The sequence below is a fragment of the Sciurus vulgaris genome (assembly GCF_902686455.1).
Source record: "Sciurus vulgaris genome assembly, chromosome: 4".
Lineage (NCBI taxonomy): Eukaryota > Metazoa > Chordata > Mammalia > Rodentia > Sciuridae > Sciurus > Sciurus vulgaris.
The window spans coordinates 140063655-140088371 of NC_136464.1; the positions used below are offsets into that span (position 1 = coordinate 140063655).

The following is a 24717-nucleotide window of genomic DNA, read 5'->3' on the forward strand; positions in this document are numbered from 1 at the left end:
TTCTCGAGGTTCGGGAAGGGCGAACCATGGCGCGCTCTGAGTGGTGCTCGCACAGAAGGGGGAGAAGGGGCGGGGCCGTGCGAAAGGATGGGCCTTACGTGGGCGGCCAGAACTAGTGGGGCTGCTGCTTGGGCTGGGAAGGGCCCGGGGCTTCGGAAGAAAGCAAAGCTGGCCTTGTGGCGAAGGAGCCTTACTGGTCCCAGGCTGTAAGCCAAAGGGGTAGAAGGAAACTAGATTGGGCCGGATACCAAACTTGCGGAGCAAGCCAAGGTCCGGGTATTTTGCCAGAGGAAAGGGTTAAACCATTTCCAAGGCAACAGACCAGGAAGCGCGCAAGACGTTCGCCGCAGGTTCGTAGGTCAGACTGGAGTTTAAAGCTCCCACGGATGAACCGGTTCTGACAAATGGAGAGGCCACTTCGGCATCATGTGACCGGTGGGCCTGTTGCCTTAGGAGCTCCGGAGCACGTTTTTTCGCGTTCCTCCTTTTCCTTTTTTTAAAAGCCCACCCACTTTTGCGCGGGCTTGGTCACAGAGTTCTCGCGAGACTGTTTGCTCTCGCGAGACTGAGTGGGAGGCGTGGGGAGTAGGCAGTGGTGCGGGCTGGAGCTGCGGCGGCGGAAGCCGAGGGGGTGGGCAGGTGGGGGCGGGCCGCGGGGCTGGGAGGGGGGAGGGCCGGGGGCTGGTGCGGGTGGGGGCGCCTGCTGCTCGCCCGGCTCGCGCCACTGGTCGTTGCGGGCCGGTGACATGCCTGTGTGCTGCAGACGCTACTGCCGCCAAGGTGAGCCAGGCACCGACTCGCCCGCGGCGTGACCAGAGCGTTGGCTGGGGGTGGCGGCGGAGCGGGGGGCCCGGATGGATGGAGAGGCCTGAGTTGGCCGCCTTGGCTTCTCTGCCTGCCGGTGGTCTCTCCTCTGGCTTGGGGGCCCCCTGAAAGCTGCGCTTTCGCTTGGCAGTGGGAGGAGGGAGGGAGTAGCGGAGAGGGGAGGAAGCCAAAGGCCCTGGGCCCAGAGGGAAGGTGGGTCTTGGGGTCCCCAGTGTGGCGCTGGAGCTACCGTCCCTCTTGTACATCAGGCTCAGTTTCCATCTCCGGGGTGGTCTTCAGAGCCGGGCCCCTCGGTACGTGGTGGTCGCACTTAGTGTTGATGGTGTGCGCTTGAGAGCGTGTATATAGGAAGAGTACGACGTTGCACGTTGACCCCAGACAGCATTCTTCACTGTCAGAACCCCTGAGCTCTGGACTCGAATTTTTTTTTTTTTAATCAGAAACGGAAGCGTCAAACGGCTCCTCTCAGAGTTTATATTTGCGTTAGCTGTCAGATTTTCTCCTAGGCCACAGTGGCTTAAGTGATGGCCATTCAGTACTCCGAATGGATAGGAAATACTTAAACGTTATTCTAAGCATCTAAGCTGCTTTATTTAAAAAAAAAAAAAAAAAAAAAAAAAAGAGCGTAGAAAAAGGTGTCGATGTAACCAAAGCATTAAAAAAAAAATCTTTTGGCAAAATGACAATGACAGTAAAAATCAACCACCATGGTGGTAGGACTTGGTAATGCTTCTTTTTCGCTACTGGTGGGAAATAACTGCTGAGGCACATAGTTAATGACTTTAGTGTATGCTGAAGTTAATAATTCCAAACCTCTTTTTAGCTTTGTAATTATTCATTTGCTTCTAAAAAGCTCAAATTTTCCTCAGCATCTTCCCACCTTGTTAGGAATTTTGTTTTGTTGGTTGATAAATGATTTTGTTATATGTGAAAATATTCAGAAAAGAATATTCAGAAAAGATGGGAATACTTAGTTATGCAAAGACGACTTTGTTTTAATGTCTTGCTTATGACGTTAGAGTAATGGTAGCCAATGCCCACATGATTGGTAAAATAGTGAAATTTAACGAATCTTTTGAAGCACATTAAATATCTTTCAAGTATTATTCTGGTTATTTAGACTTTTTAATGTTCCTTCAGGCAAAACTGACCCAAGGATTGACAGTGAATATCAGAGTTAGTAGTGACAAGTAATTTATGAGAAATCAGAGATTGTAAGGGGCCAGGTGCAGGCAGTGCAAGCCTGTAATCCCAGCGACTGAGAGTGCTGAGATAGAAGGATCCTGAGTTCAAAGCCAGCCTCAGCAAATGGGAGTCTCTAAGTAACAGGGTGAGACTGTCTCTAAATAAAATACAAAATAGGGCTGGGGATTTGACTCAGTGGTCAAGTGCCCCTGAGTTCATCCCTGGTACTGGAAAAAAATAAGATAAAAAATAAAAGACTGTAAGGGAGTCAGAGAAGAAATGGGTTCCCAAGCTGAGCTAGTGATTAGTGCCTGCAAAACTGCACTATTGCTAAGACTGATACTTTGCAGTATACTCCAGGACCGGTGATTATTTCTCAATTGTTGAAGATGTGGGAGTTGCCTAGGATCCAGGACCAACAGTGAGAAATTTTCTAGCCTTCTCTGACCTCTGAATTCTAAGGGTAAGTCTAGAAGGTGAAAAAATTCTCCTTTGCCTTTGGGGATGGGAAAAAGGATGGTACTTCAAACCAATACAAAACAACAACAACAAAAAACACCTTTCTTTCTTTCTTTTTTTTTTAATTCTAGGAACTTACTGTCTGGAAAAGGAGCTGAGCCCAGTTCAGACAAAATGTTACAGGTCATTTAAAGGGAAATTTCCATCTATAAATAGGTATGGGAGTTCTGTCCATATATGAAGAAAATGTGAAAAAACCTAGAAAATGTCTTTTTGTCAATGAGTAAAGGAAACCAGTCTGTACGAGAAAAGTTGCTTTCCATTCCATTTTGGCAAACTGATTTTCAGAGATAAAAACAAAACAAAACAGAATTTACTGCTGATCCTTATACTCTTGGCAAGGGTTCACACTTGTGGGGTATTTGTTCTTTGTCTTGCCTTTGAAAAGTAATTACTAGTTAGATAAACTGATTTTTTTCTTTTTTGTCAAGTCAACCACTTGGAGGGAATGAGAGGTGGGGACAGGTCAAGAAAAGATCTGAGCTTAGCTTGGATGTGAGTAAAGGGTATATAAACTGGTAGTATGAGGAAAGGAAAGGAAAATGATTTATTAGATCCAAATATCTTCACTTTTTTTTCCCATTTATCCTTATTCATAAAAGTTCATTGAAAGTATTTCCTATAATAAAGGCATTTGAAATGTGTAGATTAGAGCTTGGACATGATAAAAGGAGAAAAATTAACAATTTTGCATTTTTTAAAAAATTAGTCTGGGAATGTTTCTTGGGGGAAGATAGTGGTGTCATGAACTAGAACAGAGAGAATGTTACCTGAGTGAAAATGAGTTATAGTGATCAGAATTTGGATTTTGAAGTCACATAGACCTGCTAATTAAATATTTCTGAGTCTCATTTCCCTCATCCTTGAAATGATAGTTAAATTATCTACCTCAGAAGGTTAGTTTGAGGCACATAGTCACTGCTTACTCAGGTTTTTTCTTTGACCTCCCTTGTTGCCTTAATTATTTGGCAGCAAAAACCAAAAAGCCATTTGAATTAGCTTACTTAAAAAAGGCATTTGTCATACACTTGGAGCACTGCCTCTGAAATCCATTTTGTGATTCCAGGTTGGGGTCCTGGGAACCAGAAAGTCTTAAGGCAGTTACTCTTCCAGTTTTTCCCTGGGAATATATAGTCTCAGATCTCTGGTACTCACTGCATGCCCACTCTAGCGTTTTTCATATTGGCCTTCTCTTGAAGGCTCTTGGTTGCTGCTTCCCCATTACTTTGGTTTGCCAGAGCACCCACATGAGACTCATTTGATTTTGCGTTTTCGTGTTTAATAAATATCTCAAAACTCAATTCTAAATTTTTATCAAGAGAACCTGATAGATCTGTTTTCTTCTACTTGTCAGGTTGATTGGGGTGGGGGAAGATAGGAATGGGAAATGAATGGGGAGGAGATTTAGGTGTGTTTCACAGTTTGTAGGGCTGTTTTTCAGACTACCACAGCAAGTTCTTTTAAGAAAAGTGTGGATGGGGAGGAAATGATAAATACTTTGGGGGTACTTTAACATCCTGTAGTTTTTCTTCTAGCACTGAATTGAACTTGCCGTCAGCTTGGTAATGACCTAACCAGATTAATGGTCCCTTTTTAGGACATATTCTGGGTGTGAGAACTGGACAAATTACTTAAATGCCTTTCTTTCTCTATGTGTAAAATGAGTGTGATAACAGCACCTTCTCTGATAATCATGAATTCACATGTGTAAAGCATGCAGTGTCTAGCTGGCACATGGAAGCCACAGGTATATGTATGGTGTTAGTATTTATTGGGTACATACTGTGTGTCCGGTACTAATAGCTGGGCTTTTGGAGTGTTCAGAGCTGAAAGAATATATCATTTCTGCCTCAAAGAATTTAGAAGTCTTGTGCTGACCACTCATATTTAAAACTATTTCTTGACTTCAGGACTCTAAATTCTTCTAAATTTCCATCTCTCCTTCACATTGCCATTTATTTGTGAAAAAAAATTTTTTTTTTTTACCTGCTCTAGAACCCTAGATCATGGTTGTCCCTTAGATTCTCTTAATTTACTGTTTTTCCTAGTCTTTGGGCTCAGCTTTCAAGCTTTGTATGCATGGATGATTCTTACAGTAACATCCCTTTGACCCCAATTAAAAATGTGTTTTTGTTGCCTTTTGGATATTATGTTGACATAAAACACCATCTTCTAGTTACTCTATAAATGGCAAAAAGCTCTACCTTCTGTTTCCTCAGGCTTGAAATTTTAAAGTTATCTTTTAAGCTTTTGTTAGTTCATGGATTGTGTGGGCTTACAGGGTATCTCCTATGTGCCAAGCACTGGACCATCTGCAAAGCAGAGCCATGCACATGTTTCTGCTACTGGGCAGCTACTACTGCTACTGGCAGATTTGACTGATAATGAGAATGTGTTACTGGGTTAAAATCTCTTATGTCAGAAATAATCTCATAGATATGTTAAAATTATTTCAATTTGTAGACAGTATTTCATTGAAAATGTAACATGAAGCTTTTAGTATTTTGAGTGTGTGTGTGTGTGTGTGTGTGTGTGTGTGTGTGTGTGTTTGTGTTTGTTGTTGACTGGGGAGTTTTGAAGTCAGTAGCAATTCACACTTAGTATTTGTCAACTAGGCCCATGCTGATAATTTAAAAATCAGTGACAGACTAGGTTCAAACATGCTTAGAAGTGGGTCTTAACCTGAGAATGCAGTTAAGAGACCAGTAACTTTTTTCCTATTGGATATTTCAGAAAACATGGAAGAACACATATCCCAGGATTAATCTTTCAGAAAGTCATTCATTGAGTAGGTGGTCCTATTTTCTAATGGTGCTACTCTTGCCATTAAATGTCCCTTTGAATTTCATGTTCTCTATGAAATTTTTCTTTACCTTATAGCTTGTTCAGTTCAATAAATAATGGATTTTTGTTATCTGTAAGGCTTGACCTTAGAATGTAAGCTCTTTCAGGACTTTTCAGAGTTGTATCCCTATCACTGAACTGCTTCTGACTTCAAAACTCCCTGCTGAGTGTTAAGAGTTTGCAGATCAATACAGGGCATAGACTTGTATACATTTAAGGCACTAGTCTCAAAGTGCAAAACTAGGCAGTTTTGTACTCCAGGGAACATTTGACAATACATGGAGTTTGGTTCTCACAACAGGGGGGTCCTGGCTAACATCTAGTAGGTAGAGACCAAGGATATTATACAATGTCCTACTTAAAATGCACAGACAGCCCTGTATGACTAAATTATTTAACCCAAAATGTCAATAAGGCTGAGATTGAGAAACTCTTTAGAACAAAGAACGGAATGTGTGCTGTACGTTCAGGAATGAGGTGATTCAGGAATAAAAAGAAGGCAGAAACTATGAAGAAGCAGGTATTTTGATTGATATCAGGAATACTCAGGTCTTTTTAATATAATTTATCATTATTTTGAAAGACAAAATAGTAGTAACTGATAGCTGTGGTATTTTTAGGTTTTATAACTCAAACACCAGGTCCGTGCTCAAGGGAAGAGCCAAAATTTGACTTCCTGCCTTATAAGGTATTGTTTTTACATGTTATTGCATTGTGTTCTTATAGTAGTCCTGTGAAGGTGAACTTTAGTTTCCTTCTCTACAGAAAGGAGGATAGCATCACCTTTATTCTACTGTTCATTATTTGGTATTATTCTGTATTATTTTTCTAGTGGCTGCTCTGGGGTTTATAAGAGAACTTTAAACTTACCAGTCTTCCTTCAAATGATACCATTTTGTGTACAGTGTTGAAGTCTTATGCTTATTTTTTTTAACCTCTCTCCCTTTGTGCTATTTTATCATACATTTTACTAATGTCTGTTGTAAATCTCATAATATGTTGTTATTTAAACAGTTATTTTTAATAAACTTATAAATGAGAAAATAACTTTTGTATTACCATCATATTTACCATGTCAGGTGCTCCTTACTCCTTTATATAGATCCAGATTTCTATCTGGTATTGTTTTTCTTTGCCTCAAGAATTCTTTTCATGGTTATTCTAATGCTGATCAGATGGTGATGAATTCTCATCTCTTATTATGAATAAATTCACTTTGCCTTAATTTTTGAAGACATTTTCATCAGGTATGGATATCTGGGTTAACACTTTTATTTCCCGTTGTGCTTTAAAGATAATGCTCCATTGTCTTGTTTTATGGCTTGGGTAGATGGGAAGTCTGCTGTGCTTTGTTCTGTTCTGTGTGTATTCCTCCCCACCCCCCACCCCCCCAACCCCCGCCTCATTGCTTTTAAGATTTTCTCTTTATCACTGGTTTCTAGGACTTTGGTTATGATGTGCCTTGGGGTGATTTTCCTTTTTTTTCTTTTTTTAATGTTTTTTAGTTGTTGATGGACCTTTATTTAATTCATTTATTTATATGTGGTGCTGAGAATTGAACCTAGTGCTTCACACATGCCAGGCAAGTACTTTACCACTGAGCCATGACCTCAGCCCCTGGGGTGATTTTCTTTATGTTTATTCTCTTAGTGTTTATTTAGCTCTCTTGGATCTGTCACTTTTTTATGGTTTTCTTCTATTCTCTCCATACGCCTTCTCCACCCCTCACTTTTTGGGACTCTGTACCCACCATTTTTACAGTGCTTAATGTCACTGATGCTCAGGGTTTGTTTTTATGCTTTTCCCTCTGTATTTTATTTTGGATAGGTTTTTTATTTTTTAACTTTTCTTTTCCAGTGTTTAATCTGCTGTTAGTTGCATCTGCTATATTTTTCATGTTGGCAATGTTTTATTTTTGTCTAAGTTCAGTTTTGGTCTCATTTTCAGATTTTCTCCTTAATCTTGATCGTGTTTTCCTCTCCCTTTATGAATGTATGGAACAATATTTATATTATTCTTTGACAGTTCTTTTCTCTTCATGTCCAGATCTCTTGTCATTTTGGGGCCTGCATTTATTGCCTTTTTCTCCTAGTTATATGTCATATTTTTATCCTCCTCTGCATATCTCCTAATTTTTGATTATATGCCACCATTGAGTTTTATGCTATTTTTGCTTGACTTATAATTCCCAAGAGTATTAAATTTAGTTGGGGTGCACATTTAGATTATTAGCAATCTGTCAGATTGTTTCAAGTCTTGCTTTTAAGCTTTATTTGTGGGTATCCAGAAAAGCCTGTAGTCCTTTAGTGTAGTGATGCCTTTTTTCCCCATACAAAAGCCTCTTCCTTCTAAGGAGTCTATCCATTGTCTGATATCCTACAAGGTTTTTCCACTCTGGTTAGTGAGAGGGTAAATTATTCTGAGCTGTCTGGCTCCAGATATTGTTTGGCCTACTGCCCTCTGATTGTTATTTTCCCAACCTCAGATACTTGGCACAGCTTAGCATTTAACCAAAAGTTCTAAGAGAACTCTTCTGTACATCTTTTAGAGCTATTGTTCTCATAACATTCTCTCTCTGGTACTGTGGCCTATAAATTATAGCCACCTTAGTCTCTCCAAAATGATATCTTTGACCAGAACTCACTGAGACTGCTAGACTTCTTGGTTTTCTTGTCGCTATGTTATGCCCCGGAAGGGCAGCAACCAGTGTTGCCCTTCTCTTAGGTATGTCACAGTCCTGTATTACCTCTTGTTTAATGTTTGCAAACCAGTGTTTCATATATATTTTGTATTTTTTTGTACTTATATTCAACAGAACATTAATGTTTAACACTTGGCCATTTGGCATTTAGTTAAAATGTGTATTTGGAGCATTTTTAAAAAAATGTGATCTCAAATACCATAAAATAGAAATTGTTGCAAAGTTTTAAATGTATTTTACAAATAATTTCATTGTGTAGACACATCCATTCAGACATTTAAAGGTGTACTTTGCTTTTTAAATAGTATTTTTATTTAGCAAGTGTTTGAATGCCTACTAAGTTAAAGTACAAATACATAAAGCACTTTCGTTCTCAGGGAACTCCTAACAGAAGGGAAGTATGCAAACACTGGCACCAAGGAACAAACCACTTTGGGAATATAAAGGAGGTGGTATTATTTGGACAGGGAGGGAGAAATGAGAGATAAGCCAGACCTTTCTTGAATGGGGAGGTCCTTGAACTAATGTGTGAAGTTAGTTCCACTTCAGCTTATGGAAGTGAGAGGGTAGATTTGAGAGAAGCTTAGGAGCATGACAGGTTAGGACTGGGGGTATACTAGACATGATGGTTTGTAGAGATTGAAGAGGAGGTTAATTTACACCTTGGCCTTCTATCTGGGGTTGGTTTCTGGCTCTTACTGAAATAGGGAATACAGGAGGAGATTGTTTAAGGAGAAAGTCTTATTTAGATTTTGAACATACTAATTTTGGAGTAAGGACTTGTCTTAGTCTACTTTGTGTTGCTATACCAAAATACCAGAGGCTGGGTACTTTGTATAGAAGAGAGATTTAACTGACAGTTATGGAGGCACAAAGTCCAAGGTTTGGGCATTTCCATTTGTTCAGCCTCTAGTGATGATCTGCAGAGTATATCACAACATGGCATATGACATCATGGTGGGATTGTGTAGAAGAGATCATATAGTGAGACATGAAGCCAGAGAGCAAGGGGGCCAGGCTCTATTTCTAAGAATCCCCTCTTTGAGTACTAATGTAGTCCCATAAGAGCTAGAATCCCCACAGGGTGACATTAATCCATATAAGGGTGGTGCCCTCAGGGCCTAACTACCTTTCATTAGGCCCTATCTCTTGAAATGTTCCACCACCTCTCAACATGAACTTACTGGTGATCAAATCTCCAACATGTGAACTACTGGGGTTACTGGCGTACAAACCGTTACCAAAACCTAGCAGGGATATTTGGTTAGAAATGTCTCATAAAAAATTGGATGTAAGGAACTGAAACTAGAACACAGAAGATATAAATTAAGGACTGAAGATATAAATTAAGGGTGTTAATTTGCATTGTTAAAACCAGAAGTACAGGTAAAATATCTTTGGAAAACTAAATAGAATGAAAACCAAAGAGGATAAGGATGAAAGTTAAGGAATTATTAGTATTCAAGTAACAAGTTTTAAAAGAATGTAGGGAAGGAAACCAATGTCTGGTTAGAGAGTTATTTATTTCTCAGTAGAAATTTATATAAAATACTTGTTAAAAATATGGATTTCTGAGTTCCAGGTCGACCTGATTGTGTGCCTGTGTGTGTGTGAAGTGTTAGAAGTAAGTTCTTTTGTAGGTGCTCTGAAGTTTGAGAACTGGTGCATTAGGAGGCAAGCCTAGACAGAACAATATTGCCATGCATGGTGGTGCATGCCTGTAATCCCAAGTGGTGTAGGTGGCTGCAGCAGGAGGATCGAAAGTTCAAAGCCAGCCTCAACAACTTTGTGAGGCTCCCTAAGCAACTTAGGGAGATCCTATCTCTAAATAAAATATAAAGAGTGCTGGAGATGGGATTCAGTGGTTAAGTGTCCATGGTTTCAATCCCTGGTACCAAAAAAATAAAAATAAATAAATAAATAAAGAACAGTATTGTTGATAGATGACTAGAAAGGTGTTTTATACTCTTGGCATGGTCAGTTTTCCTGATATTAAAAAAAATAAAAAGTTACAGATGATGTTGATTTGAACATTTCTTAGGCCAGAGGAGAGAGAAAAATTTGGGGAATATTTTTAATTGTAAAAGAATTTATGTGTATACAGAAACGTACAGGATACACACAGATCAAAAAACAAACAACAAACCAACCACACCCACACACCTATAATTGCATCTCCCCAGATAAAAACCAGTCTTTACCCATTGAGTGTGTGCTCTCTTTTGTATTACACATATAAATACACACTTGTAGTGATACAGATTTTACCCAAAATAGAAAAATGGAAGCATGCTAGAACAGGCCTATTTTACTTAATCAAAGAGAAAGTCCTGTGGTGGTTGACTCTGTCATTGTTTTAGTTTACCTACTTCAGTGAATATTCTTTGACATATTTTGGTGAACTTTGTAAAGTTTATGTAGGATAAGTTTGAGAAGTGAAATTGTAGGATAAAAGAACTATGTTTATTCAAGGTACCTCATATCTCTTTTCTGTATTGTTCATAATTGTTTCTCTAATTGCTTTCATTTGTTTCCTTTTACATTCACTGGTTTTTCTATTATATCTAGTAAATATTTTCTATATTAAATCTATTAAGTATTTTTTCTTAATATCTTTCGCTTTTTCGATTGCTTCTAAGGGGATTTCAGTTGCTTCATGGCAGTATTCTAGTCCTTCCTGAGCTCTGTCAGCTCACTTTTCAGCTGTTTTGTCCATCTGTACTTTCTTGACTCTCATCTGCTTTTTTAAAATCTAGATTGGTTTTTATTTTTATTTTTTTTGTTATAGCTAACACAGTTATTTCCTTTGTAGAGTTCTTATTTATTCACCTAGAATAGGGTGAACAGTAAGCAAAAAGTTTATTGTAATTCAAGGGTGTTTTAGGGGAAAATACTTTGTTTTTGCTCCTCTTGTGCAATGTTTAAGACTACATTCTTTCTAATTTTATAAGATGTTGACGAAATCTTTCTCTGGCTCTTTTTCTTTTCTCCATTTATCTATGTATCATTTCCAAAGACTGTTTTTTTCTTTGCTTTACCAAAAATTATTATTTCATACTGGATTATATTATTTCATACTGAATTCACTTTTATGTTGTGTAGATACTTTCTAGTAGGTTTGTGAGACAATATTTTCCTTTAGATTAAAGTAGTAGAGTAGGGTTCAGTAAACTGTTTTTCTTCCATGAGTGAAGCATAGTATAAATGTGGAATTAAATGTTGCTTCATTTTTATTAATTTTAAACAATGGTATAACTTCTGAGGTACTGTTAGATAATGTGAATTTGGGGTGGGGAATGATGATATTTTTCTGGATTATTTTTTTAATATGTTCACTTGATTTTAAATGTTTTTTCATTAGGTCCCATACTGGATTATGTTTGCTTTATTTCTTGACCTTGAGTAAGGGTATTTTATCTGGGCCTGCCATTCAGGAATATTATGAGTAAAGTGGACTGGGATGGCTAGCCTGTCACATCCTGGATGTTGTTGCAGCACTTAGACCACCCCTACCAAGGACTTTTACAGGTGTGTCTTCTGCCTCAGGGGCATGACACAACTTACGATGGGCAGTTCATCTAGATAGCAAGTCAGTTTTATGTAAAGTTTCCTGTGAGGTAGTGTTTATCTTTGTTCAGTTGACTTTAGTCAGTAACTGCAGAGGTAGTAACTCTTTTCTGTCTCTTTTCTGGACTCCTCTTTCAGGCAGGATTAGGAGTCAACTCAGACAGTAAAGATGTTACCTGTGCCTTCCCTCTATCCTTCAGTGTTGTTTTTAATGGCTGCCATTATCTCACCGTGGGAATAAACCTAAGGTTATTTAATGGCTCTTCTGTTTCTGGTGTCTAAATTGTTTCTTATTTCTATTATGAAGTTTGATGAACAGCTTCTCAGATATTTATGCACTATAGATGATGGCTAATCCCTGGTGCTAGAGTTTGACATTTGAATTTGAATGTTAGCTCTGCCATTTTTTGTGTGGGGCTGGGTGAATTGCTTAACTCCCTCTTGCCTTAGTTATTCTCATAAACAGGAGTGTACAATGAGATGTTAACATAAACCTCTCAGCAAGCATTTAATTTGTTATGAGGTCTAATTTAGAACCTTATATACTCTAGGATCATTATATGCCTTGATGAATTCCCAGAAGTACAATTGCTGGGCCAAAGTGTAGGAATTTTTTCAGTTATGAGTGTATTATAAAATTGCCTTTTAGAAAGTTGGTGACACTTCAGGAGCTGACTTTGAGTGTTCCTTCTTTTCTGGAACTCTTGGGTAGCCTCTGTAGTTTATTTTTTATGTGAAATTTGTGGCATTTCCATTTACCTCTAGGAGTTTCTGACAATTGACGAGAATGCTGTGGGAAGAAAGAATACTAAATTGATCTGTGACAAATAAGAAGATTTTCTTCTTGCTTTGTCTAGATAAACCTTTATACTCAGTTTTGATAATTTTGGTGGTCTTGATCATTCTGGTTCATAGGTAAATATTTTAATTTTTATTTTGTCCATATTTTATATTTTGCAAAGTGCTTCCCTTAAATTATTTTTCATTCGATTCTCACAGTAAACTTATCCAACAAGTATTATATACATTAAGGAAATAGATCCAGAGACATTGTGGCCAACTCAGAAGAAACACAAGCTAATGAGAGGCAGAACAGGGACATGAATGATCTATGGAATGATCCTCTCTTGCTCTTTGTTCTGTCTATTGGGATCTCCCTTGTATCTTATTGGACTTTTCATGATGCTGCCTCAATTTCAGTAATCAAATTTTATTGTTGTGAAGACCACCAGGACTTATCTTAGTTCATAATAAAATGCCATTATAATTTGTTGTCTAGAAATTAAAATCTGGAAGTCTCTAAGAAGGAGGTGCATGTGCGAGGTGGACTCACTTCAGTTTTATCTCTACAGGGAAAAATATAAAAACAGAGTATAAAAACAGAAGACTAACATTTAGTTTTTCTTTTTTTAATTCTACATTGAAGTTGGTTTTGCATATGTATCTCTTCATAGTATAAATCTGTATTAACCAAATGTCTTGGAAACCTCAGTTGGGCAATCCTTAACAAGACCAGTTTGAGTTACTGAAAGTACTTGAAACTAAGATTTTAAGGTTTGTTAAATATTTATTGATTCAGATTTTCTGTTATTCAGAATTCACACCCCTTTTACTCTTTACTGTAATAAAACCTTTTCCTCTGGGAGACTTGGAACTCAAGATGATCATCTCTCTCTTGTCTCCATTATATCTTTAGTATTTATGTAGCATGAGTAGATCTTAATATATGGACAAGATCCTGCTGTCAAATATAGATACTGATTAATGACAGGAGTTGATTTTAAATTTTCAGAGGTTTTTATTAAAGCATCTCGAAAGTTAAGACTTCGTTTTAGAGTTTCTCCTAGGTGTGTGTATGTGTGTGTGTGTGTGTGTGTCTACTATTACTCATTAACTTGGATGGTTTCTGCACTCTAATCATTGGTATGCTCTTAAATTGCTCTATAAGGAGTTTTTTTCCATCTTCCTGATTTTATATGAACGGATTTCATGTTCTTATTTTGTCTGAAAGATAAGAAAGTCTGCAACATTAACTATTCCTGTAGAGATAAGAGTGACTTTTGGGAGGCAGAAAAGCTGGAATTCTTTTTATGATTCTATTTAAGATTTTAAAAGGTTTTAAAAATAATTCTTTTTGAGGCTTTGCAGTTAAAAAGGGCAGTGACAGTGGATCAGAAAAGGGTAAGCTATTATAATTTTGCAAATGAAAATAAGAATTTTTTGTAATTTCATCTCTCACCTATTTTTCAAATATATATGTTGTATTGCTGAGTAAATTTTTAGGGCTCAATATTTTTGTTTTTATTTTTCTCTAAATGACTGAATTTAAAGAAATTATTTTAGCACAAAATGTTTGCCTGAATTACTAAGATCAATAAATAAGTTTTCTTTTGATGTTTTCTTTAGGCGTTCTGTGAATTTACTCTTCAGTAATTACGTATAATAGTCATACAGGTATGGCGACTTTTCAGTCTTTCAGAAACAGTCATATGAGGACTAGAGCATCTATCAGAAAGGTAAGTTCATTATATTAGGTTCCTTTTCATGAAAATTTTAATGAAAATGTTTATTATTTTAAAGCTATGATTTGGTTTTTAGTTGAATCTTATTTAAATTAGTAACATTAAAATACTATAAAAATTGGCATGTATGAAAATAATGATACAAAATCATGATCATGATTATTTTCTTAAATCACAAACCTCCTCTCCATTTCTTCTCAACAGATGTTTTCCAACTTTTGTAGGAATATAGAGTATCAGATACAAACTTTCCTATATACTTTTAACTCTGATGATGAGATGAAATATTACCATTCATTTATTCATTCGTTCATTCATTCAGCAAATAAGAATTTGAGTTCTTCTTATATGTCAGCCCCTTTGCTAGATGTTGGGTAATTAGTAGGGACCAAATGAAGTGTGATTCTTGATCCTTTCCTCTTTGTAGTCTGAGGAAAAACCTCTTCTCTTCCTCTTATAACAACTGGTTAATCTTTTATATGTTTACATTTTATCTTTGCTAAAACTTTGAGGCATTACTTAAAGGAAGAAGAGAGGAATGGAGATTGGAGGATGGTTAGTAGTCTTTGTTAGCACAGTTATGACATTGTTGACCAGTCTTTACCTGTTAGACCTGATACACTACTTTCTATACCCTTCTGTATTATATGACACTGTTGACCAGTCCATACCTGTTAAGACAGTCTTTGATTTTCATTAGAGTGTTTTTCTTGCTATCCTTCTCTTATGGTAACTCTCTTCTCTCTTTTGATAACACTCATAAGAGAGAAGACAGTTCATCTAAGGTGGGTGAGGAAAGGGGAAATGCTCTTTAATTACTATTATTGTTTAGATTAGTGATTTGGTATAATTATCACCTCTAATGGTGGCAAGTGAATTTATTTCTCATCACTCGTTCATTTACTTATTTATATTTATTTTTTTGGAATTTTTGATTTGGATTTTTTTTCCTTTTTTATTTGTATTGCTCTGAATGCATAGATTTTCGTAGTTCTGTATTTTACAATCTTTTGTTTTTAGTGATTCATTTGTTTATTTGAAGTTGCTCAAACTGTCCCCAGATTGGTACCTGGGAGCTAATCAATCCCAGTGCCTGTGTCCTTTTTTCTGACTCTTAGTTCTTTGACAGCTTCCTTCCTTTCTGGTTGTATCTTTTTGTTGTATGACACAGTTTCACCTACTCTCCTTTCCTCATACTCAATATTGACTATTTTTCAAAGAACCCTGAAAAATATTTAGAAACCAAGATCTGGATACTAGGAATGCTCTTTGTTCTGCAGTATCACAAATTTATATTGATAGTTCAAGTTCAGATTACTTGTTACATATTTTTTCCTTTCTTGATTTCATGTTCATAAATTAGTGTGAAAACCTCCATTAATTAATGAAAACAAAATTGTTTAAATATTGAATATTTTCAAGTTGGGAATAAACCTCGGTACAATGAACACTTCATATATGCCTTAGATTCATCCTGTTAACATTTTGCCATATCCATTTTCTCTCTCAGTATATGCACATGTGCACACACTTTCTTCCCTTTTGCAATTGTATAAGAGTATCCCTACAGACATTATTTTCATATCAACATCATCACCACTCTTAAGAAAATTATTAATTCAGTAACATCTTCTAATGAATAGTCCTTACATAGATTTCTCTAACTCAGATGTCCTTCTGACTTTTTCCTTGTTTCTCATCTGGGGTCCAGTTAAAGTTGAAATACTGCATTTAATTGTTTTGTGCCTTTGATTTCCCCTATTCTAGACCATTTCAGTGGGTTAGGTTTTTTTACTCATGATAGCAAATCTTTATAAGAATATGAACCAGTTGTCTTGTAGAACATTTCCATATTTGGATTCACCTGATTTTCCTTGTACCTCAAAGGTGATGTGTCATTCTCTTCTGTCAGATCAGGTTTCTTAGAGTTTGTTTGATATTATTTAATGCCAGGACTGACCCAGTAGTCAAGATTGTAAACACCAGATATCTCTAGTAAATGCACATAATACCTTTGTAATTATGGGATTAATAAATAACCTGTAGGGTGATAGTTTGAAATAGTGTATCTTGCTCCCCAATAGCTTTTTTTTGTGTGTTTTTTGTACTGGGGGTTGAGCCTAGAAGTGCTTTACCAGTGCATGCTCCACCATGTCCAGCCATTTTCATTCTTTTTTATGACTCAGCCCAAATTTGGCCTATAGGAATTCTTTCATTCTGTTTTCTGTATTTTACTGAAAGATTCAATTAAGTTTTGGAGCACTTCCATGCATTCTGGCACAGTTAGATGTTCCAGGTTCACTTTGTGCTTTCTGTGCTTCTGATCTGGAACCAGCCATTTTTCTGACGAACTTTGGTTCTTTTTATTGGTGATTGGCATTGAGTAACCAAAATCTGGGTACTGGGTATGCTCATTGCCACTGAGGATCATTGTTTCTAAGACCTTTCAATGGAAAAAGGTGGTACGTATATTTAAGAAGTTGTAGGCTCATATTGATAGGTAAAATTCAAATTTAACATTATTACGTTTTTTTCTTGAATTCTTTGATTTCATATTTGTGTCTCTTGTGTTAGATCAGAGATTTACATTAATTTACTTTATTGAAGTTGGCAACTGTGGAGTTCATGTAGTATGTAAGATTTTGAAATCTGGGTAAACAAAGTTAATGAAATACAGTCTGACCCCCATAATTTGTTTTAATACCTAGGAAAGACAAATATATGTGAGGGTAGTAATTGTAATATGTTGTGATTTAGATTAAATGTTTTTTAAAACAATTTTTTGTGGGCTGGGGCTGTGACTCAGTGGCAGAGTGCTTGCCTGGCATGTGTGAGGCATTGGGTTCGATGGTCAGCACCACATAAAATAAACAAACAAACAAAAATAAAGGTATTGTGTCCATCTACAACTACATAAAGAGTTTAAAAAATATTTTTTTTGTAGAATAAATGTTACAAACAATGTGGCAGGAACTTTGAGAGGATTTTATTATAACTAAGGGATTAGAAAAATCTTCAAATCTTGGGATGAATAGGATTTCTACAGGGGAAGACTGAGGAGTAAGGACGTTTCTGATAGAAGAGCTGATCAACAAATCAGAGGGTGAATAAGGTAGAAAGAAATGCATGTTCTTTTTATATCCAACTATAATACACTTTTTCTTTATGAAAATTTTTCTTCCCTTTCCACTTAAAACAGTCCCCTCCCCTAAATCTGGAATCTGCTCCCTCATTTTCATCATACAGTTGTATACGGATGCCTTAAAGATCTTACTTAGAATAACTTTTTTTTAAATCTTTGTTAGTGTTCTTTATTATAACTCCCACGTTGTCTCACTCATTATAGAAATTTTTGTTTCTATTCTTGGAAATCAGTTATACAGTCTGTTAGTTTTAGCATAAGGTAAGAATAAACTAAAGTAAAGCCAGGGTGTGAAAGCCCTGGTGGTCTGCCAGGGATCTGAATGCCAAGGCTCTGGTGTGCTTAATGTGTTTTGGACACACGGAACACTTATTAAGCCTTATCACCTGAATGGTACTTTCCACAGCTGAATTGAATTTGCAAACAATAAAGGTGCCAGATGAATGTTAATTGGAGAATGAGGTTTCTTTATTTAAAACTAAAATATCTGCAGAATGTCTTGCCTTGTTATAGAACTAAATAAAAATGTGTTTTTTCCCCTCCACTAGAGCTTCAGTGATGATGTGTTCCAGTCTGTAAAATCTTTATTACAGAGTGAGAAGGAACTATGCAGTATTTCAGGAGAGGACTGTTTACAGCAGGATGAACATGCCAATTTAACTGAGGTTTGACATACTACTTTCTAAACCTTTTTCTAATAAACTGCAGTGTATTTTCATGCATCTTTATAGAACTACATGACCTATTTTTAAAATCTCTACATATTATTTCATGTATTAGAAGTACCTGTTTTAAATACTGGCTAACATAATTGTTTTAATGTATTTTAATGAGCACATTTAATTAAATGTTTAGGCATTATTAACCACTCACTGGACATACAGTAGTGTGTTCGGTGATTCCTACTATATTTAATCTGGTGTTGCCTTCCAGTATTATTTTTCATATATATATATATATATATATATATAATTTTTAAAATATTTTTTTGGTTGTCAAGTACCTTTATTTTACTTATTTATATGTGATACTGAGGATTGAACCCAGTGCCTCACACTTGCTAATAAGCAAGTACTCTACCACTGAGCTACAACCCCAGCCCTCATGCATATTATATTTTTAAAAATGAGTTTGATTATATATGTACCAAATATATTTTTTCTGTAACTTGTCCTTGTCCTTTTTCTTAGTAATGTGGCATTTCCTTACACTGTTCCATATTCCTTAGAAATTTAATTTATTTAAACTTCTGCAGAGTAATCTCTGTATAAGGGCATTAAAAGATATAATAAATGATGGTATCACACATAGTCCATGAGGAAGTAGTTTTTGGAGTCTACCCAGGGAAATCCTCTCTGAGAAGATCACATTTAATTGAAACTTGAATAATGAAGAGGAGCCAGGAATCTAAATATCTAAGAGAGAGAGAGAAACCCAAATAAAGGGTACACATTTAAAGGGTATACATTTTGAGAATTTTAGGGAAGGATGTGCAGAGTATGTTCTAGACCCAGAAAAGAGACCCATGTGTTTGAATGAAAATGAGTGAAAGCTAAAGGTATAAACTAACCCCAGTTAGGATTTTCCTCTTGGAAGTGTGGAAAAGTCGACAGGATAAATGGCACGGCAGTGGGAATCAGGTGGGAGAGGATTATAATAGTGCAGGTGAAGAGTGGCAGGGGGTTTGGAAAGAAGTGAATATATTTGAAATATGTTTGAGGGAGATGTTTATCAGGTTCATGAACTGCAGTATGAAGCCAGATATTTGGTGGAAAACCTTTTGGATCATCCTTGAAAAAATTACTCTGTTCAAGGTAGTCAGCATTTTAATGCCTTATTGTGTTTTTTCTGTCCTATCTCTGTCAACAATGAGACAAGACTTAAAAACTCAAATTAATGGAATTTCTTCTTTTTTATTCCTTATTCCTCTATACAGGTCACATTTCTGGGATTTAATGAAGAAACAGATGCTGCTCATATGCAGGTATGGTCAACTTATAAAATTGGAAAGGATTGTGAGAGATTATTTGGAATAAATTTTGAGACCATGAAACATTGACCTTAACGTCCCAAATATACACTTAATTCTCCTTGTATCATTCCTTTTTAAAGTTAAAAGGTCATATTTTGAGGTCAGTTTTTTAGTGCTTTGGATGTTTTCACTTTTAGCATTTTTATTGAGAATTCTTGGTCTAGAAATCAACTTTAGGTTTGACTACCAAAGGCATTTGTTTTCAATGAATGCAAACCATAGGCTGACCTTTCTTCATTCTTTGTGTTATGGAGCAAATGACACTTGTGACTTTATTTTGATGGTTTTCATAATTTGACTTCAACAGTAAAAGTTCTTGTATTTTTAGTTGAGGTTGTTGAAACATAAAATTTATAAAAAGTCACCATTAACCAATGCAAAAATTTGAGCTTGTTTGATTTAGGCAAATATAAAAGGACTGATACGTGATATTAGGATTAACAAAGGAAGGCTTCACAGCTACATAAAATGTCAAAGACTAATAATTTTTTAGCTAGATAAAATACTTATGTAAAAAAGGGCAAATGAAGAAAAAATAAAAGTTAATATAATATTTTCAAGAGGAAGGCAGAAAAATGGACTTGTACTTTACAAAGTTAAAACTTAAGTTCTGAAGAGAAAGTACTTTGGCTAACCGAGAATGTTGAATGAAAAATTTAAATCTGAGGACTGTAGATCAAAATTTCCTAAAAACAATTAAATGTCTTAATTGTCATTTATGTGTGAGACACCATGTTAAAATTTACTATATAGCTCCATAGCTATGTTTGAAGGGCTACAAAAATAACCATTATTAAATAATTTCATATTTTATTTAGTTAAAAAATTATCTGTGGATAATAAACTGTGTAAGCGAACTCTTGTGAACCAGCAAATTTTTTTAAAAATTTTATTTAGTTTTTTGATTCATTGTATACAAATGGGATACAACTTTTCATTTCTCTGGTTGTACACAAAGTAGAGTCACACCCTTTGTATAATTATACATGTACATAGGGTAATGATGTTTGTCTCATTCCATTATTTTTCCTTTCCTGCACCCATCCCCATCCCTTATTTCCCTCTACACAATCCATCCTTCCTCCATTGTTCCCTTACCTCCCCCCCACCCCTGTTGTGTATCATCATCCACTTAGCAGAGTAATCATTTGGCTTATCTCACTTAGCATTTTATTCTCTAACTCCATCCATTTACCTGCAAATGCCATAATTTTATTCTTTATGGCTGAATAATATTCCATTATGTATATATACCACAATTTATTTATTCGTTCATCTATTGAAGGGCATCTAGATTGGTTCCACAATCTAGCTATTGTGAATTTAGCTGCTAAAACATTGATTGTACAAACATTAATGTTTGTACATTGATGTGGCTGTGTCACTGTAGTATGCCTATTTTAATTTCTTTGGGTATAGGCCAAGAAGTGGGGTAGCTGGATCAAATGGTGGTTCCATTCCAAGTTTTCTAAGGAATTTCCACACTGCTTTCCAGAGTGGGTGCACCAATTTGCAATCCTTCCAGCAACTTATGAATGTACCTTTTTCCCCCACATCCTCGCCAACACCTATTGTTGCTTGTATGCTTGATAATACATTCTTATTGTGGTGAGATGAAATCTTAGGGTAGTTTTGATTTGCATTTCTCTTATTACTAGAGATGTTGAACATTTTTTCATATATCTGTTGATTGCTTGTATATCATCTTCTGTGAAGTGTTTGTTCAGTTCCGTAGCCCATTTATTGATTGGGTAATTTGTATTTTTGGTGTAAAGTTTTTTGAGTTCTTTATAAATTCTGGAGATTAGTGCTTTATCTGAAGTGCATGTGGTAAAGATTTCCTCCCATTCTGTAGGCTCTCTCTTCACATTGTTGATTGTTTCCTTTGCTGAGAAAAGCTTTTTAGTTTGAATCTATCCCATTTATTGATTCCTGCTTTTATTTCTTGTGCTTTGGGAGTCTTATTAAAGAAGTTTGGTCTTAAACTGACATGATGAAGATTTGGGCCTACTTTTTCTTCTTTTTGGTGCAGGGTCTCTGGTCTAATTCCTAGGTCCTTGATCAATTTTGAGTTGAGTTTTGTGCAGGGTGAGAGATAGGGGTTTAATTTCATTATGCTGCATATGGATTTCCAGTTTTCCCAGCACCATTTGTTGAATAGTCTATCTTTTCTCCAGTGAATGTTTTTGACACCTCAGTCTACTATGAGATAACTGTATTTATGTGGGTTTGTCTGTGTGTCCTCTATTCTGTACCATTGGTCTACATGTCTGTTTGGTGCCAATACCATGCTGTTTTTGTTATCTATTGCTCTGTAGTATAGTTTAAGGTCTGGTATTGTGATATCTCCTGCTTCATTGTTCCTGCTAAGGATTGCTTTGGCTGTTCTGCTCTTATTCTTCCAAATGAATTTCATGATTGCTTTCTCTCTTTCTATGAGGAATGTCATTGGGATTTTAATTAGAATTGTATTGAATCTGTATGGCACCTTCTTTAGTGTTCTTTAGTTTTCATTGTAGAGGTCTTTCACCACTTTTGTTAGATTGATTCCCAAGTGTTTTGTTACTTTTTTTTGAGGCTATTGTGAATGGGGTAGTTTTCCTCATGTTTTTTTTCATTAGATTTATGAATGTTGATTTTATATCCTGCTACTTGACTGAATTCATTTATTAGTTCTAGAAATTTTCTGGTGGAATTTTTTGGATCCTCTAAATATAGAATCATGTCGTCAGCAAATAATGATAGTTTGAATTCTTTTCCTATTCATATCCCTTTAATATCTTTGGTCTAATTGCTCTGGCTCGAGTTTCAAGGGCAATATTGAATAGAAATGGTGAAAGAGGGCATCCATGTTTGTTCCAGTTTTTAGAGGGAATGCTTTCAGTTTTTCTTCATTTAGAATGATGTACTAATAGGCTTAGCATAGATAGCCTTTACAATGTTTAGGTATGTTCCTACTATCCCTATTTTTTTCTAGTTTTTTGAGAACGAAGGGGTGCTGTATTTTATCAAGTGCTTTTTCTACATCTATTGAAATAATAATCCTGATTCCTAACTTTAAGTCTGTTGATGTGGTGAATTACATTTATTGATTTCTGGATGTTGAACCAACCTTGCATCCCTGGGATGAAACCCACCTTGATCGTGGTGTGCTATCCTTTTAATATGTTATTGTATGCAGTTTGCTAGAATTTAAGAATTTTTGCATCTATTTTCATCAGGGATACTGGTCTGAAGTTTTTTTTCCTTGATGTGTTTTTGTCTGGTTTTGGTATCAGGGTAATACTCGCTTCATAGAATGAGTTTGGAGGGGTTTTCTATTTTATTTCATGGAATACTTAGGAGTATTGGAATTAGTTCTTTGAAGATCTTGTAGAACATGGTTGAGAGTCTGTCTGGTTCTGGCCTTTTCTTGGTTGGTAGCCTTTTGATGGCTTCTTCTATTTCACTGCTTTAATTTATCTGATTCAGTTTGGGTGGATCATATGTCTCTAGAAACCTGTCTATTTCTTTGATATTTTCTATTTTGTTGTAGTATAGATTTTCAAAATAGCTTCTAATTTTGTATTTCAATAGTGTCTGTCCTGATACTTCCTTTTTCATCACAAATTTTAGTAATTTGAGTTTTCTCTGTCCTCTTTGTTCGTATGTCTGAGGGTTTATCAGTTTTATTTTTTCAAAGAACCAACATTTTATGTTGTCAATTTTTTGAATTGTTAATTTTGTTTCAATTTTATTGATTTCAGCTCTGATTTTAATTATTTCCTGTCTTCTGCTACTTTTGGTGTTGATCTGTTCTTATTCGAAGAGGGCTTTGATCTGTATTGTTAGGTTATTTATTTGTTGGCTTTTTATTCTTTTATTGAATGCACTCCATGCAATGAATTTTCCTCTTAGTACTGCTTTCATAGTGTCCCAGAGATTTTTTTTTTTTTTTTTTGCAGTGCTGGGGAATCGAACCCAGGGACTTGTGCTTGCAACACAAGCACCCTACCAATTGAGCTATCTTCCAGCTCTGTCCCAGAGATTTTGATATGTTTTATGGTTGTTCTTATTTACCTCTTAAGAATATTCTTACCTCCTCCCTGATGTCTTCTGCTATCCACGCATCATTCAACAGCATATTATTTAGTCTCCAGGTGCTAGTTTCTATTTTTTATTTTATCATTGATTTCTAATTTAATTTCATTATGATCTGGTAGAATACAAGGTAGTATCTCTCATTTTTTTGTATTTGCGAAGAATAGCTTTGTGGCATAATGTATGATGTATTTTAGAGAAGGATCCTTGTACTGCTGAGAAGAAAATGTATTTTGCTCATTGATGGGTGGAATATTCTGTATATATCTGTTATGTCTAAATTATTGATTGTGTTATTGAGTTCTGTGGTTTCTTTCTTCAATTTTTGTTGGGAAGATCTATCCAGTGGTGAGAGAGGTCTGTTAAAGTCACCCAGTATTATTGTGTTGTTGTCTGTTTGGTTCTTGGAATTGAGAAGGATTTGTGGACATGGATGTGCCATTGTTTGGAACATAAGTATTTATGATTGTTATGTCTTGCTGATTCATGGTTCCCTTAAGCAGTATGAAGTGTCCTTCTTTATCCCTTCTCATTAACTTTGGCTTGAAGTGCAGTTTATCCTCATATATGAGGATGGAAACCCCTCTTTTTTACTGAGTCTGTGTGCTTGGTATGTTTTTTTCCCATCCCTTTCCCTTCAGTCTGTGTGCATCTTTTTCGGTGAGATGAGCCTCTTGAAGGCAGCATATTTTTGGATCTTTTTTTAAAAAATGCAGTCTGCCAGTCTAAGTCTTTTGATTGATGAATTTAGGCCATTACATTTAGGTCTATTATTGAGATATGATTTATATTCCCAGTCATTTTGGCTTATAATTAGTTTTTAACTTGACTTGGTTTCTCCTTTGATTGACTTTTCCTTTAGGGTGTTCTTACCTTTGCTGACTTACATTGCTGTTTTTAATGAAAAAAAAAATATTCCTCCTCATGGAATATTTTGCTGAGAATGTTCTGTAGTGCAAGCTTTCTATTTGTAAATTCTTTTTTTTTTTTTTATCATGGATAGGTTTTATTTCATCATCAAATCTGTAAATAAATTTTGCTGGATGTAAGATTTTTGGTTGGCATCAATGTTCTTTGAGAGCTTGAAATATGTTGTTCCAGGACCTCCTAGCTTTTAGGGTCTGGACTGAGCAATCTGATGATATCCCTATTGGTTTCTTCCTACATGTAATCTGATGCTTCTCTCTTGCAGCCTTTAAAATTCTTTCTTTATTTTGTGTGTTAGGCATTTTCGTTATAATGTTCCTTGGTGTGGATCTGTTGTAATTTTGTACGTTTGTTGTTCTGTAAGCCTCTTGTA

General features: G+C 35.9%; 1 protein-coding gene across 6 annotated transcripts in view; it reads left to right on the plus strand.

Annotated features, from left to right (window-relative positions):
- Positions 1–219: 219 nt before the first annotated feature.
- AKAP11 (A-kinase anchoring protein 11) overlaps positions 220–24717 on the plus strand; it is a 50449-nt gene continuing 25951 nt past the window's right edge. For 3 of the 6 annotated variants that reach the window (XR_013763221.1, XM_079136498.1, XM_079136502.1), the window contains exons 1-6: positions 658–780; positions 2361–2473; positions 2601–2685; positions 14048–14157; positions 17854–17970; positions 19242–19289. Coding sequence is in view for 5 of the 6 variants with exons in the window: in XM_079136498.1 (XP_078992624.1) it covers positions 14098–14157; positions 17854–17970; positions 19242–19289 (225 nt within the window). In the remaining variant the exon portion in view is untranslated. Of the gene's footprint in view, positions 351–657; positions 781–2360; positions 2474–2600; positions 2686–14047; positions 14158–17853; positions 17971–19241; positions 19290–24717 lie in introns of those variants that run through there. The other 3 variants (XM_079136499.1, XM_079136500.1, XM_079136501.1) reach the window with 3 other exon arrangements.